The sequence below is a fragment of the Chondrus crispus genome, genomic scaffold (genome assembly GCF_000350225.1).
Source record: "Chondrus crispus Stackhouse genomic scaffold, scaffold_29, whole genome shotgun sequence".
Classification (NCBI taxonomy): domain Eukaryota; phylum Rhodophyta; class Florideophyceae; order Gigartinales; family Gigartinaceae; genus Chondrus; species Chondrus crispus.
In genome coordinates, this window is record NW_005179194.1 from 323,128 (window position 1) to 339,494 (window position 16,367).

Consider the following 16,367-nt stretch of genomic DNA (forward strand, 5'->3'; position numbering starts at 1 on the left):
GTCCGTTTGTTGCGTGTTGCGTATACGTGTACACTTATCTGGGCAGCGGCTGGCACTGTAAGAAGGAACGGGAGGAGGAACGAGAGGATGAAAGAGGGGAAAGAGGATGACTGCCATGAAATTGATGGATTTCAGTGGCGGGAAGGTTGACGAGGTGTGCCAGAGAGGAAACTGCGCGACGGTTAACAAGGATGACACGATGCGAGAAAAAAGGTAGGGCTTGCATCCAATGGAGGCGGGCGAGGGACGGGCTGCAGGCCACTCAAAAGGCGTGCTCTTCGCAGCGTGTGGGCGCGCTGAGGCGGGAACTGTCGCAAGGCTCGGCCAAGCCTTGCGACTGTCTAAGCCAAGCGGGTGGAGCGGGACTTACAGTAGCCGTGCGATATGGACTTCGAGTTGCTGTTTGGGGGGCTTTTTTGAAAAATCAAACACGAGCGCGTCAATTCCATTCAATTCCATGCTTGTTCCATCGTTGCGTCGCGAGGGGGACAGTCTGTCCGGGCGCGTGGCCGAGTTTTCGGGCTTTTACACGCCCCTGCCGCCCCGTTGACAGGTCGCCGCCGCATTCCACGACTGCCAGGGCACGCAACCACACTGTGCCCCCCCCACACGCATACCCGCCACCCGTCCTCCCTCGCACACTCCCCAACGGCCAGCCCTCCTTCCATCCCGCTGTATTATCACCACCCCCCACTCCCCACTTCTGACTCTCACATTTTGCCGCACAGACCCACGCCGCCGCCCCTGCCCGTCCCCGACCACCTCGTCCCCACCCTCCCCCCCCCCAAACCCCCAACCCTCCCCTCGCTCCCTACCTCCACCGCAGCACACGCTCGCCTCATTTGTGTTCACTTGTTACCTTCCTTTCTTCCCCCTTCTTCCCTCCAGCTTCCGCACCACTGTTTCGCTCCAATCCTTCCCGCCTCTCTGCCTCTACCCTTTAACCCTCTCTATCCCAACGCCGCCTCTATCCTCCCTTCCCGCCGTATCCCCCGCGCTGCACTGCCCCATCGTCACTCGGCACGGTCGTCCACATCCGCTAGATAGTCTCATATCTGTCGCCGTTTTCGGCTACTTTTGTTTTCTCCCATACCGACCGTTTGAGATTCGTCTTTTTCGCCTCGCTTCAGTCGCTGTCTACTTGCGTGTCGTCGTATCTCTCACCTCTCGTTGCACGCCTGAGTCCGTATCACTACTCACTCGGCCACCACACACCCCTCCGTCCGCACTTTGCCCTTCCTCCTCATTTCTCGAGTTTCCGTTTCTGGTTCTGTTGTCGCCACTTGCTTCTCCCTGCTGGTTTTCCGCCACTCTCACCCCTCTTACACACATCTGGAGGCAGACACACTTACCACCCACGCTTTCGTTTTCAAATCCGTTGCCTAGCCCTGTCATGTACTGATGACGTTGGCCGGTAATCCCTATCACGAATCTCACCCCACTGCAATTATAGACCGCACCAACGAGGCTCGTGCTGAAGCTGGCAACGAAACCAACTCGGACCCACCTGCTGACCCCACTCTCACGAACCTGCCCCTCGCCCCCGTCGCATCCAACCGCCGTCATCCGAGCCGGTCGTCCCTCCCTACACCAGTCCCCGACCCTTTCCCTACGACTGGTTTTACCGCCATTCGCCCACGCCCCGAGGGTCTTTCCGGCCTTCCATCAGATTTAGCCCCGCTTGCGGCTCCCGCGCCCGAGGCCATCGCCTCGCACTTCTCCCAGCCAAGTGCCTCATTTTCGCTTACCCCGCGCCTCAATTCTAGGAAGAGGCCCGCCTCCCTCATGATGGATCTTGACAAGCCTGGAAGACCTTCTCAGATCGCTCCCGATCGCGAAATTCAAATGAACCGCCCCAACCATCGCATCCCGCGTCAACCCGTCCATCCCCTCCGCCATGACGATGAATTGTCAACCGCTCAACGTCTCTGTGACGTCACACTCGATTCTCCGAGTAGTCCAGGTGGTGGATACAAGAGGATGAGATCTAGTGCTGATTCAGATGCAGGAAGTTCTAGTTGCAAGGACATGGACGATCCTGAAATCATGGCTCCAGATTCCGTTCCTGCTCTTGTCATGCAACTGCGACAGTTGCTGGACTACATTGCGAGCAAGCCGTCCCTCCAACATGGCTCAGCTAGTTTTGTTCGTGACTATCTACGAACAATGGTATTGTCAAACTCATATGCAGCCGAGAAGGCCATACAGGAATCCAACAAGGAGCACAAGTTGGAAGTTTATGCGGGTCGTCGAAAACCAAGCGAATGCTTCAAGTTCATCCCAGATGAGTTGGCAAAACATATTTTCGGCTTTCTGGAAGGTAAGCACCTTGCTCGTGCACGCGAAGTATGTCACCGTTGGAATGACTTTGCCTGTGAGGAGCCTTTGTGGAAGTCGCTCTGCTTGAAGAAGTGGAAAGCATTGGAATCAGACAAGGATCTTTGGAAGCTTGTCGATAAGGATGTAGACCCAGAAGGTCCTAACTGCTGGCGCAAAATATTTCCTAAGGTGAGCAATACATCCCAGTGGCGATGCCGGTTACAAAAGACTGGGCGCTTTATCTGCAACTTGGTAGCCCATCAGATTTCCGGAACGCCATTGCTTGGAGGACTACCGGAGGTATTGGTGGTTGAGCGACGGTTCAACATTCTGCATCTGCAGACGTTCGTGCGGCCGGATGCCTCGATTCTGTACTTCGAACCGGAGCTTGCCAGCGATAGGACCGGGTTTGATGATTTCATTGATTACTTGAACAAGCGAACCCGAGCGGGCTTAGCCCTAGAAGGCCAACTACGGTTTATCTTTATCCCACCTTGTGATTATACACGTACTCAAGTTGAGTACCCGGGCCAAAGTCTATTGGGAGTTGTACAGCATGCTTACCCGCTTGTTCCTGAGTTGTGAGTAACAAAATGTTAAGGGATACCGTTGTTCGTCATGGTAGGGAGACGTAGTGTAGTTTTGAAGGCGATTTATCGAGGAGTGTTGGAAACCTGGTCAAAACTAAAAAGAGCGAGTAGTCGTTTAACAGATACACGCGCGTTGCGTTTCTTTCAAATGAAATTGCAACTTGGAGCTAACTGACGAGCAAGAGCTGTGAGTTCTTATGTCTGCTATCGGCGGTATCGGCGACCACTGATATGGGCAAGCTACACGCTGTTCGAGAGCGATACAATTGCGAGCGGAGAAGCGCGGTAAAGGTTATTGTTGAAGATTACTTCTCTAAGATACTTCTGTCGCTAATGTTGCACGAAACCCCAGCAATGGAGACGACCGCTTTGCCCAGTCTGGACTTGTCCGTGCCGATTGGCCTTCTCGTCAAAGGCTTCTTTTGCCGTATTCCAGGCGCAATCAAGGGATTCTAAATGGCAGCATGCTTCCAAGAGAAGACCTAAAGGGAACAGGCACCGAACGTAGTATAACATAGCGCCCGGCGTTTAATGCAAGTGGAAATTACGTTACTGAACGCGCCATCCCTCTCCAATCCTCATTGAGTGCCGCTCATGTCTCGCAAGTCGACGACAACTGCAGGAGTAGGTTCAGAGTGAAACATGCATGGACGTATTGATTGTCTACATGCAGAAAAGCCATAATACTCTCAACATTCGTCGGAACCTTTTCGCAACAATACCACTGACATACTATGCATATCGAGAAGATGGAGACGGCATCAGCTGGTCATCTCTCCAATAGAGAACGGGTCCCCACCTCATTGTCTTCCGCTTCTTTATGTCATGCGCAGCAGCAGGGACTGCAGAACCTGTATGCCTGTGGGTGACAGGGCATGGGGTACCCCAACCCATCCGGCACAAATGCTGGCAATTAAGTTACGTATATGAGTGCATACACAACTGTGCGGAAACGGTCCCTTCCTCGCTGACCGCAGTTGGTATGATCTGCAGAGAAGATGAGGTATACATATTCAATGGATGATTGCCGTGATTTGGCTGGTGGAGCACACGGCACTGTAGGAGTCTACAACTGCGCGTACAGCATTTCGCGAAGGCCACACAGACACTCCCATGATACAGTGCGACAGCGCATCCGCAACCAGGGATGGCACAAGTCGGCCAATTGACCCTCTGATGACACGTTTTTGCTTTGTGTACAGCACTGCGCGGTGCTCCCCCTCCTTTCACTCCTTCACCCCCAAGGACGTCGTTGCAAGAAAAGTAAAGCTCTTTAATCTTGCCTTCGTCACCGGGCAGCAGCATGTAGCCAGGAAGGTCCCACCCCAGTATTCACAACAACCTCCATGCCATTCAAAGGCAATGCCATGATCATCTCTTCCTCTACTACTTTGACGACGTCGTCAAGCTCTGAGTTCTCGACCTGCACTACCAGTTCATCATGTATTTGCAGAATTAGTTTCGACGCAGCGTTTCCACTTTGAAGACGTTCCGCGATGCGCACCATGGCAACTTTCATCATGTCTGCCTGCGTGCCCTGAATAGGCATATTTACAGCTACCCTTGCAGCAGCCTTTCTTTCCTGAGGTCCTCCATGAATGAGCAGGGGTAATGATAATCGGCGTCCAAGGATTGTCTCCGCATATCCGTCTCTTTTAGCTTTCTCGACCAGCTCCTGTGTCAGGTCCTTGACCAAAGGAAACTCGATATGAAATTGAGATATCAGTTCCTGTGCGTCACGGGTAGGTATTTGGAGTTGCTGCCCGAGGCCATAGGCCGATATTCCGTACCATATCCCGTAGTTTACTTCCTTTGCCTTCTTTCTCTGCACCTCAGTAACTTCTTCTTCACTGACATTGAACACGGTAGATGCAACATATCTGTGAATGTCTTCTCCACTGGACAGAACGCAGCACAGGTTCTTGTCACTGCACAAGGAAGCCATGATCCGCATTTCGATTTGACTGTAATCCGCGCATAAGATTGAAAATCCCTCGGGTGCCTTCACCATACCTCGAATCTTTCGACCAAGCGCAGAGCGAATAGGCAGAGATTGCAAGTTAGGCTTCGCGGTCGACAAACGACCAGTAGAGGCTGCTTCTTGGTTAAATGTACACCGAATGCGTCCGTCAGGAAGGACGGCTGATATTAACGAGGCAGTATAAGTATTCAGAATTTTAGAGGCCTCTCTGTGCTCCAGCATCAAACTGGCAAAGTTGCGCATGTGCTCCTCGAGCCGACCATCTTTGGCAATTGCGGAAAGAACTTGTTTACTGACAGAGTACTTGCCTGCTTTTGTCCGAGACATCTTCGTATTTATCTTCCATGTCTCGAACAAGAGACAGGCCACATCATCCCTCGATGAGGCACGGAAAATTTTCGCAGAACCCAAGAAAGGAAGAACAAGTTCTTGGACTGCGCTCTCAATTTCTTCGACTCGGCTGCGAACGAATTTCTCATACTCCAATAGAGAAGCGACATCAACAGGTACTCCAGTAATTTCCATGTCACCGAGAACTGGAATTAGAGGAAGCTCAGCGCAGTGTAAAATCGTATCCAAATTGGTGGCACACAATGTTTTTTCCAACTTCGCAGAAAACTGCAACGCTGTACCACACAATAAAGCCGCTCCACTATCGCTATGAGGAGTCGTGATTCTGTGATGAGTATCGGGTATCAGGCTGTCGAAGATGCCATCTCTCATGTACAGGCTTGCCAGTTTGGAATCGGTTACCTTTTCTCCAGCATGGAGCAACTCTGCAGCGATACGCATGTCGAAAAGCTTTCCTTGAATCTTTACGTGATACTCCTGAATGATACCTTTGTAAAGGTCCTTCAGAAACCAACCATGCTTTTCGACATGAGGGTTCGTTAAAATCGCCATCAGACTATCAGGGAGTGGATGATCAGGGGTAATGTGGAAAACGTATGCTTCTCCAGGATTCGCACCCACCGCGCAACCGATAAGTTCCCGTTCCTTTTTGCTTCGCGAGAGAATGGGGACAATGGCGACCCTATCAGAGACCTCACTGACGAACATTTCGATCTGCTGGGCCGTCGGAAGCACAATAATATCAGTCATGAAAGGGGGTTTACTCTCGAGCGAGGATATAGGCCGATTGTGAGATGAAGACGAAATCACCCGCTCGGCGTCAGCTTCTTCCTTAATTGCTCCAGAAGGTAGTTGTGTACTTCGATGAACGGCTCCTGGTGGAGCGGCTACATGCGACTCTAATTGGACTTCTGAAATGCCGTTTGCTGAATCAAGTAAACGGTTTATCAGACCTTTGTTCGTGAATTCCAGCTTTCTCATGAGCAGCAAAGTCTCCCTTTTGTCGATAGGCTTTCTGTGAAAGTTCATACCTTCCAACTCCGACAGATGTAGATCCTCTCTGATAGTGATAAGTCTTTTGACCAGAAGAGCATGCTGCTCGCTCTCCTTCAGCGCTTTCGCAAACCTCAGAGTGATGAAGGGTAGCTCGGGAAACACTAGGCCAGCCTTCGGAGCCTTCTTTCCGCTTGTGTCTTCTTCACAAAGGCGAAAATACTCACGTACAGCATCCAACAAGGCCTCAAGGGAGCCATAATGAGCAATTAGTTTTGGAGCAGTGCGAACACCTATCCCCGAAACACCTTTGAGCCCGTCGGCCTTGTCCCCGATAAGAGTGAGTACATCAACGTACTGTCGTGGATGAAGATCAGAGAAATCATCGCGAAACGACTGCTCCGTGATGTACTCGTATGAATCCCGAGCGCCAAAGCGCAAAATAGATACCAGATCGCGATCCAACAACTGCCGAAAATCCTTGTCGTTCGATACAATAATCGATTTGATACGATTGGAGCTTGCCTGGCGAGTAAGTGATCCAATAGCATCGTCTGCTTCGAAGGAATCAATCTCGAGAATAGTGAGTCCCAAGGCTTTGCAGATAGCTTTAACCCAGGGAACAGCATGAATAATTGCGGTGGGGGTCTTTCCGCGATGAGCCTTGTAGTCTGGATACAACGCAGTGCGGAAGTCTTTCTGCTCATGCAATCTCTGTCCCTCGAAGACGACTACGACGGGGCTTGTCGGAGCGTGTCGATGGAGAAACTTAGCCAAGACCATGGTGAAGCCATAGACCGCACGAGTATCGAACATATGAAAGGAGGACATGGTGGTGGCGGACAAAGCGTAATACGCTCGATAGATAAGGCCAAATGCGTCAATGATGAAGAGCGATGTGGCCGGGCCCAGTGGGGCAGACTGGGGAGGAGACTCGACATTTCCTGAGGGAGAAGGGGTGGAGAGAAGGGGTATGATGGGACGGGAAGTGGAGCAAGACGGGGTTGGGGTGGCACACCGTGGGCACAGGGATGGGTGTGTGACGCGGCTACGGAAAAGGATGGGAAGTGCAAAGGAAAGCGAGGCCGGCGGGTGTCCTGGGATGCGGGGTAAGGGCATGGGATATTTGAACCGAGGCTCAGGAAGAGGACTGCGAATGACGAAGAGGAGACGCCGGCCGACGATTGAAAGCGGACGTGAGAACGGGTTGGAGCGATGAGCTAGCAAAGTGACCCACTGACCTTGTACGCCTAAATTCGGTGAATTATACAAAATTTATCTGAAGAAGGCTTGTAATTCTTAATTAACATCGAGCTCTGAAGGTCGGCATCCTCCGCTTTACGAGCTTTTTTTTTCCTGACCCCGAGTCTAGACAGATACTGCATCAATTTGGTCCCCAAATCTCCCCTCCTGCTTGATAGCGGGAGCTATCTGGCCGATAGTACGCCAGACGGAAACATCCTATTTAAGAAATGATTATGATGACGCTCTGTATCAGTCTCTGTTAACGTACCGTGATGGCTCCGTCGCATCCTGCAAGTTGGAATGGGATGTTATTGCAGAATCCCTTGATGTCCTATTTTCTACTAATTGCTATAAATTAAACTTCCTATGCATTCGGAGGGTCGTCTTACATGTAAAGGTGTAGCTCCGAGGATTAGATCGTATCATGCGCTTGTTTGTTTTTCAAACATTCTTCGCAAAGCTTGTTTCTGGCAGTGCTTTAGTGTGATCCAAAGGCGCCGCTGGAAATACCGGTGGGCGAAATTTCGTCGCTTCCCTCCGCTTTCGTCGCCTCTGGATGAACAAACTTCGTTTGCCGTGACCGAGATGAGTTCTTCTTTAACAGAACACCTTCTACTCCAAGTCGCACCTTGTTGCTGTCCACTTTTCCCTCTACAGTCCAGTTTTCCCTTTTTCCAGTACTCTTCTTTTCCTTGGTTCCCTCAACTCCATTCTTTAACCTCCTTCTCATGTTGTTTCGTTGGTATTGATGGCAACGAGCTCTCTTTGGACAGACTCCTCTGCAATGCGTACATGTCCATGACGTATCTTTTTCTTTCGCCCACTCGAACAATTCTCTTTGATGCACCAACAGGCATTTCTCGCACAAGGTTTTTCGACAAAGGCCTATTCGTACATTAGCGCAAGCTGCAAGCTGTGCTGTGTTCGAAGCCCGCCCACAGATGTGGCAGTAGTGAGACGCAGATGCTCCCTCCGAATATCGCAACTTAGGTTGTATCGCACCTTCAGGGCGTGAACTGCCTTCATGGCCTTGGCTTGTGTTGAACGACCCGCTAAACGTGCTCAGACCACTTTCTCGGCGGATTAGATGGAATGGTGCTGTCGCCGTATTCCAATTAACGGCACATGGTGTGCTTTCAGTGATTTGACTCTTTGGAGAAGAGAGTATTTCTGACGGTTGGACATACATTAAGTGCTGAGAGCCAAGATTGGGGGGAATAATGGGAGTTTGAACGTGATTGTCGGGTGACAAGATTGTCGACAACGGCATTGCTTCTGTCGGCTTTGGGTTCGTCATATGCATACCTCCGTGCTCCTTGTAGGATTGGCCGTGGCGTTGGAATTCTTTTAAACTCAAAGTAAAAGACGCCGGTGAAACTTTTGTCGTAGGGAGCGGTATTAAGTTTGAGGGTGGCGGAGAATTATTCCCTGTCTGATCCATTGGGAGTCGACTCGACGTTTGCACGGAAGTAATCGTGTTGTTTCTGGAAAGGCGGCTTTCGTCGACAAAATCTCGCGGCGGGACGCTGAACTTGACATCTTCGAGTATCGTGTGTGTTGGTGCACCTCTATCACTTTTTCTACTTTGGATATCCTCGCTACTTCCCAACTCAGAGGAAGTCCTGGAATGTGCGTGCGAAGACTTAACTGACGTGTTGCACCCTTCCTTACATGCTTCAGTGTGTGTATGTAAGTCATACTCAACAGTATGCTTTCCTTCAGTATGCTCAGCGAAAACCTGATTCGGTCTGTCTAGGTCTAGCAAATCATGTAGCCCGTGTAATGCAATATTAGCATCTGCGTCCTGAAGTAGGAACTCGTTGCCAAGCATAGGATCGCATAAGTCAAGCGATGAAAAATCGAAAGACTGGTCACCAAAATTCATACCAAGGCGTTTTTGTGACGTTGTGGGAACCAACAAGCAGCGAATCCAGTCGTGTTGCAAGAAGGGCTGGTGCAGATTATGTACATATGTCGCTTCATACCTTCTGTCTATGTCTACACGACATACCTTCGGAAATGGGGCTGAATCAGCCGCGGGAGAGCACTGGCAGTTGCTGAGAGTGAAACAACCGCAGCCCTTCCAGTATGTAACGATAATTCTTGCCTGTATGGTATTACATCATTACTGATGATTTGTTGGCATGGCATGGCGCAGTCTTTTAGTCGGACCGGTTTTATGAAATGCTTCGTGACTGAAAGTCGGTGAAACAACCGTCCATATATACAGGCACTAGATATTACTTCTCGGTGGAAACAACGATTCTCCGAAGATTGCAAAAGTACAACTGCTACTTGAAGGAAAGCAAAATACAGAATTCATATTGTCCTTAACGACGAAACCCCCTGAAATACAATTCTGATGATTGGTTTTGTACCATTTCATTGCCTGGCACCCGCCAAGGACAATTGAATGATGTAATTTTGTCGATGCTCATTAATGGAGTTCTCATACGACCCTCTTCCCCCAAAGAAGACGAGAGAAGATATCTAGGAATAAGGTAGTTGGTGCTTGTGCACATATTTGAATTCTACAAATGTCGCTGGGGCGGACCGCTTCAACGAATGTGGCGACACCATAGAACCGAAATTTAATGCCTAAAATACAATGAAAGGAAAATAGCGTAAGAGGAGGTCTGGCAGAGAAACCCCCTACCGTACCAGGTGAAACTTCCATTACTTCTCTTCATCGAAACAAGCCTGGATACGTTGCACAACGTTGTACAACACGCCTGATTCGCTGAGAAAGATAGGACAGGCATCGTCACAAAATGGAACAAAATTACAAAGAATGCGGTATGGAGTCCACAATGTGTCCCACGATTAATATCTGGTACGCTAGAAGCCAGCGGCCCGAGTGCATGAACTGGTGACGGTTGAAACCGTGCGCTTGGACGCGTTGGTGCTTTTTGGATGAGAATTGCCTTCATGACTTAGTATAGTCAAGAATGAGTATTTGGGCTCCCTTCGTCCACCAGGTAAAGAAATAGTAAGGTTGTCCGTAAAATCACGTGTTGTTTTTTTCCATTTGCCCACAAACTCGCTGGACTTTAAGTGAACCCGAGATTGAAAAATTCCACCACGAGTTTTGCAGACTTACCTCCAGTAAGGTACCTGCCCGCAACATACGCAAGTCTGGTACGTCGTTGTGCCGCCCGACGGATCACGTGCACCTGCGCGAATACTTGCTGAAGCGAATATTGTAGTTCGCCACAAGGATAGAAAGGTTCTCAGTCGAAAGGGCGATGTGTTTCGTCTTCTTGACAGGTTGAGGGGGGCCGTTTGGAGAGGTCCGTTTTTAAGAAGCTTCTACTTGTCTATCTTTCGCGGTTGCTTCGGCGGCATCTGTGGCAGATCCTGTTGCGCTTTGATCCATTCATGGACTCTGCGCAGATGAAGCGATAGGGGCGTCCATGACGCATATCGATACGACCCGTGCAGTCTGAGACTCGTTTGTGCTGATGAAAGAACGGAAGACCCACTTCGTTTTCCTTCAAGACGGGTCGATCCGGCACTGCTGTGATCAGGCGGATGTGAAACTCGTGGAAACTCACATGCCCCGAGTTTTCGGCATGCTGTGAGTTTCGCCGAACGCGTTGTTTGAAATTTTTGCGTTAAGAAAATTCGAGCAAACTTGCCGCCAAAACACGTGTTTTCGTGACTTTACGGACAACCTTAGAGCACCCCTATCGGTTTGGCTAAATTTGGTGGCTAAATGTGTAAAATTTTGCGTTTGCATATAGCATTTCTGTGCGCAACACTATCGGTTTAGGAGTAAATTTGAAATTGAAGTGCCCTGATAGGGCATAGTGTACGAGGGGTGCGGGGCATCGAGTACGAGAGTACTGTATTGACACTGTTCTATGGTCTTTTGGCCAAGTGGCGCCATGTAATTCGCGTCTCTATATGGTCAAATGAGTAAATTTGTCGCCATCCGGCTTCCAATATAGAGATAGATATAGCCAAAAAGGCCAAATTTTTGGAGATAACCAGTCCGATAGGGATGAAAGAGGCTATATGTATCTCTATATGCCAAATATTTACAGAGCGAGCCTCATGAGAATACAGCCTGAGCACTCGCTTCTTCTCCGTGCCGCGCGTCCATTGCACCGTTGATTTTTGTCACGGTCCAAAGGACGAGGTCCTTACAGAATCACAGTTAGAGAGGTCAATTTTGAAAGACTTGTGAGAATGGCCAACTATTGGAGGAATGGATTGGAACACTCAAACCGACGAGAGGGAAACATTTGTAGAGAGCTGATAGGTCCATGTCCAGGTCTAACTGTAATGCAAAGTAGAAGGACGACGTAAAGGTTTACAAAATGTCAAAGTCATGCACAACTTTTGCGAACATTGTAGTTCAACAATGAAATTAAACTTGATTTCAAGTTTCAGTTTCAAAACTTAAATTCTCGAAAATGCGAATGTTCGTTCACAAATTTCATGCCGGTGTACAATGTCTGTACACAGAATCGGAAGGCTTCCTCGGTGCATGGTGCGATCTCGATTCGACCCACTGGCGCATCATCTCATCGCGCGAACAAAGCCCGGGTTCTGTCTTGCTCGTGCCGCGGAACCGCTACACACAGCTCGCACCACTGGTTGTAGTGGCCACTAAGAAGCGCGACCACCGGACAGGGCTGTCGTAACCATAAGAAGTGTGGACCCTTCACTGCTCGCACGACAATCCCTTGACCTTTCCTCGCGGGCGTTTCCCTTTGGCCCTTCGACCGTTTCCCTCATCCTGTGCCCGTGTTGCGCCTGCTGGGGAACGACCAGCGGACACGACTCAAAAGGCATTCCATTTCACTCCTGTCGTTGCGCTTTTCACTCGGGCCGTTTCCGCGGGGGTATGCGTGCATTGTGCTACCACCTCCGTCAGATCAGGCAACATGCCAGTCGACAATGATAGCACCCTGGTTTCTAGCAGCGCTATCACTCCTGTTCGAGGCACTTCCCCCCATGCTGGCAGTAATGTGTTGACACCCGAAGCGATTCTGTCACAAACCGTCCTGATCAGCGCCGAGGAAAGATTTGAAGATTTGTTCAACCGTACCGACCCTGCTATTATAGAAGACTACTTTTGTGGCTGCGAGGACCGTTTGAAGCATCGGTCCGAGTTGACAACCAGAATCAATGCATTTATGCTTCTCATGGCAGAATCTGGGCCACTACGTGAGACTGTGGATCTTGCAATTGCGCCAACCGATGGTGATGCAGTAACGCCGGCGTCTCACGAAAAACTTGATAGCTTCATGGACACGGAGCGGCGAGTTCAAATGGCTTACCGGATCCACAATTTCCGGTTCCCGAGCTCTATCTGGCACTGTTGCAAGCATCTATGTTTCGCAACGATTGCTACGGACCCCCTGCAGTTCATGGTCTTCGATGAGATAATAATGATCCAAGATCATGCCGAGCGGTGTCACAAGGCTATAGAAAAAGCTGCTTCGTATGTTCACGAGAGAAGAAAGGGAATTGGGACCTCTACAGTTGCCTTTTCCACGCCCTTGAGAGAAGAGCGAGAGTCTGACAGCGACGAACAGCGCGGATCCGAGCGGGAGAAAGCGCTACGAGAGTTCGCGAAGTTTGTCGTTGAGGTGCTGCCCTTCTTGTATAGGCAGACGGATTCGCCTCGGGGCACGATTCGTCCAAAAAGGAAACTGTGTACACAAGCAATTTGCTGCCTTCTCAGCGTCTCACGGAACTTTTTGCACAACCGAAAGACTACGCTGAGCCCAGACAGTTATTTGGAAGAGGAGCTCACAAGTATTGTTGACACCGCGGGTTCGCGCCTCCGACAACAGCGGCGAACTGGCGACAGGGGTAACTACCCTCCGATTCACAGCTTACAAGCACATGAATGTGGTTGCGACATGCCCTGCTTTGTCGACGTCCCACAACGGACCCTCCTGAGTGAGTACAATGCGTTTATCAAGTTGGCCATGAAACTGAAGCCACGACATAGAGAAAACCGGTTTCTTCTCAACAGGTTATTCTGCCCCTTGTCGAACAGTACCACCCGAGTTTGCAACAAAGCATTGTCTGCGCTCTACACGGTGTCTGAATCGCTGATTGCGGACGTCAGACGCGCCTTAGACACCATGTGCAATGATGCGTCTTTGCAGGAACGTCCCCTGCTAACGGACGGCACATTGCGCTATAGTTACGAACGAGGGCATCCGATGAATCGGTATAGGGACGATGTCCGGGACAAGGTTGAAACCCACCTCGACATGGTGCTCAGAGCCGATCCGGCAGGTTCTACAGGAGCCAGCGCCTGCCGGGTTTACTCAACCGAGATAAACACCCAGGAGAAACTGAGAAAGATCATTACAAAGGCCCTTGACGAGGATGATTCGGTAGACGTGGAGTTGTCTGCTAGTACACTGCAACGAATGGTCACAAATTACTTGAAAAGGCGCAACTACACATTTTGTTTTACGCAGTCTGACCACAATGCATGTCCCAATTGCAAGACCACGCAATATGCGATATTACAGTTTCATCACGAGGGGAGATTCATGCAAGCCGAGTTGGAAAACATATCGCAAATGCCGAGGCCTCTCTTGGAGCCGAATCAAAACCGCCTCGACGCACTACATGATGCTGTTAGATCAAAACGATTTCAAGAGGAAGAGTGCGTTAGGGACATGCGGCTTCACAATGCCCGCGACAGTCGCATTCGTGAGACCATCAAAAAGATGACGGATCACTTCCGGCAAGTTGAAAACAAGTACCGTCGCGTCAGGGTGAACTACGAGTTGCAAAGTCAGCTCTTCGATGGGGCTACTGGGTGGAACTCGTACTGTGACAGAGCTATAGTAAGTCACCAAGACGATATGAGTAAGGTTGACTTGCCTCATTTCGTGGTCTCTGCGTCATCCGACATAACACGTTGGCGGTACGATGCTAATGCGCACGTTAGTGCGGTCACGAACGACGCCGTTGTATTCTCCCACGAGCAGGGGAGCGGCAGCAAGAGCGCTTCTACCATCATTGAGAAGATATTACTGCACCACCTGCTAGGCTGTAAGGTCGAGGCGATCAAGTTCATTGTGTCCGACAATGCCGCAGTTGGGAAGAACTGGCCGACCACAATCGCCCTTCCCCAATATCTCGTTGATCAAGGTCTTGCGGATATTGTCCTCGTGATCTTTCTCGAGAATAATCATGGCAAGTGGTTGGCCGATATGCTTTTCGGTCAGTTCCAAAGCAGGCGAAGGAGAGAGGTTCTTCTGGGTGTAGATGACATGCTTAGTGGGTTTGAGGATGTCAAGCGCAAAAGCGGGGAAGTTCACGGCTTTTCCGTCAACCCGCTAAGCAGCGTTGACTTCTCGGTGGTTTTGGAGTCTTTGGGCTACGAGACAAAGCCGAGTGGCGAGGTTGGGTTTATGAAAAGGAATATCCACTTTGCCGGAGCTTGCGCCTCGGGGGCCAAACATCGACTTCCTTTGGAGCTCAAGGAGCTCATTGGCAGCGCGCTTCCCGAAGATACCGGAATGGTCAGAATCTCTACGGAACCACCAGGACGATTCGCGCAAAGCGAACTGCCTTTCGAGGACCGCTATTTTGACGTCCCAGCTGCGCGCCTCTCTGCTCAGTGGGAGGAGATTGAGGTTGACCGGGGGCCTATCGTTGATGAGATTCAGGGCGTTCCACTCGTCGTACCGTTGAATATGGGGTATTCTCCCAACAGGAACGGTGTCGTTTCTACACGCACTGCTCAACATGTTGGATACAACGGTATAGAGTTTAGAGGGCTTTCCGCGTGCCCAGAAATGAAGAACATGTCAAGCCCTCTTGTGAGGCGGGCATGGCCAAAGGGACTCATGGATCGCTCTCAAAATGGACACGGGTCTCATGAACCTGTCAACGATTCTGAAAGCGTCAAGTGCGCGCCGCTTAATTGGGTCGTGAGGAGACCGGTGAGGCGGTTTTGCATCTCAGACTCTGACTGGAAGGCCCGGTACCCTCCGATGAATATGCTTAATGCAATGTTCAGACAAGGCCCACGGGAGACAAGGCCATGGGTTCCAACTGCTACCTACGGTGAACCGCCTTTCCCTGTTATTGAAGGGACTGCAGCTTGTTCCGCTATGGAGAATCTCGCGGCTACGCATAGCGAAATATGTGAGCAGTTGAATGTTTTGGATGTCCTTCGAGCAGTTTTTGAAGAAATGGGGGGTCGGGAAGGCGTCGTGGATCGCTGGCTACAACGCAGGGCTTCAGTTCCGAATCGTTCAGCGATAGAAAGATACAGAAACGAAATGCAGCTCTACTCTGAACGCGAAAGCGGACATCCGAAGGCGCCCATGACTGTGCGGCAGGCCTTTAAAAAGGACGCTAAAATTCTGGAGGATGTCACAAGAATGATGCAGGACAAGGAAGTGACAGCGAGCGTTGCGAAGAAACTGAAGACAACGATGCTGGCAAAAATGTTTGATGAGGCGGAAAGAACCCCAGGTAGCTTAGATCGCTTTTATCGCGTGATTGAAAAAGACCAGGAGAGATACAGCAGAGAGTTGAGTGCTTTTAAGTGCAAGCAGCAACAGTTCGACAAGGAGCATGGTCTGTTGCCATATCAGTAGTTTTTCCCGGTAGGCGTATCCCACATTGAATTCATGTATACTGTGAAATTTCATCTGGTTCAGTAGCATATTCTGCACTCCACCCCAACCATATTGCAATTCTTAGTCTTCTACACCTTACCCTTCGCGCTGCACGATCGGCACGACCGGCGAAATGGCGCAGTTTAAAGTTCGCACACGAAACTCGGCGGGTATGATGTCTAGCCACAGCCGCGGTGGATTCTGCATCGTTCCGGAGGCACCTTGTCCGGTGCCTTGGGCGTTGGAAACGTCCGTTGACGTCGCAGCGGCGTCCTT

The 16,367-nt window shown here is 50.3% G+C and overlaps 2 protein-coding genes; one reads left to right on the forward strand and one right to left on the reverse strand.

The window, feature by feature from the left end:
• The first annotated feature begins 1,401 nt into the window (after nt 1-1,401).
• Nucleotides 1,402-3,228, forward strand: CHC_T00005407001 (hypothetical protein). XM_005717276.1 is given in 2 exon segments: nt 1,402-2,904; nt 2,905-3,228. 1 exon segment carries the CDS (start codon nt 1,402-1,404, stop codon nt 2,902-2,904), a length of 1,503 nt encoding a protein of 500 aa, XP_005717333.1. The 3' UTR covers nt 2,905-3,228.
• A 164-nt stretch (nt 3,229-3,392) lies between these two features.
• On the reverse strand, nt 3,393-7,353 carry CHC_T00005408001 (hypothetical protein). XM_005717277.1 is given in 2 exon segments: nt 3,393-4,197; nt 4,198-7,353. 1 exon segment carries the CDS (start codon nt 7,351-7,353, stop codon nt 4,198-4,200), a length of 3,156 nt encoding a protein of 1,051 aa, XP_005717334.1. The 3' UTR covers nt 3,393-4,197.
• Between the last annotated feature and the right edge of the window lie 9,014 nt (nt 7,354-16,367).

Coding starts and splice junctions, on each gene's coding strand:
- CHC_T00005408001 (XM_005717277.1), bottom strand. CDS start 7,353: ATGCCCTTACCCCGCATCCCAGGACACCCGCCGGCCTCGCTTTCCTTT.
- CHC_T00005407001 (XM_005717276.1), top strand. CDS start 1,402: ATGACGTTGGCCGGTAATCCCTATCACGAATCTCACCCCACTGCAATT.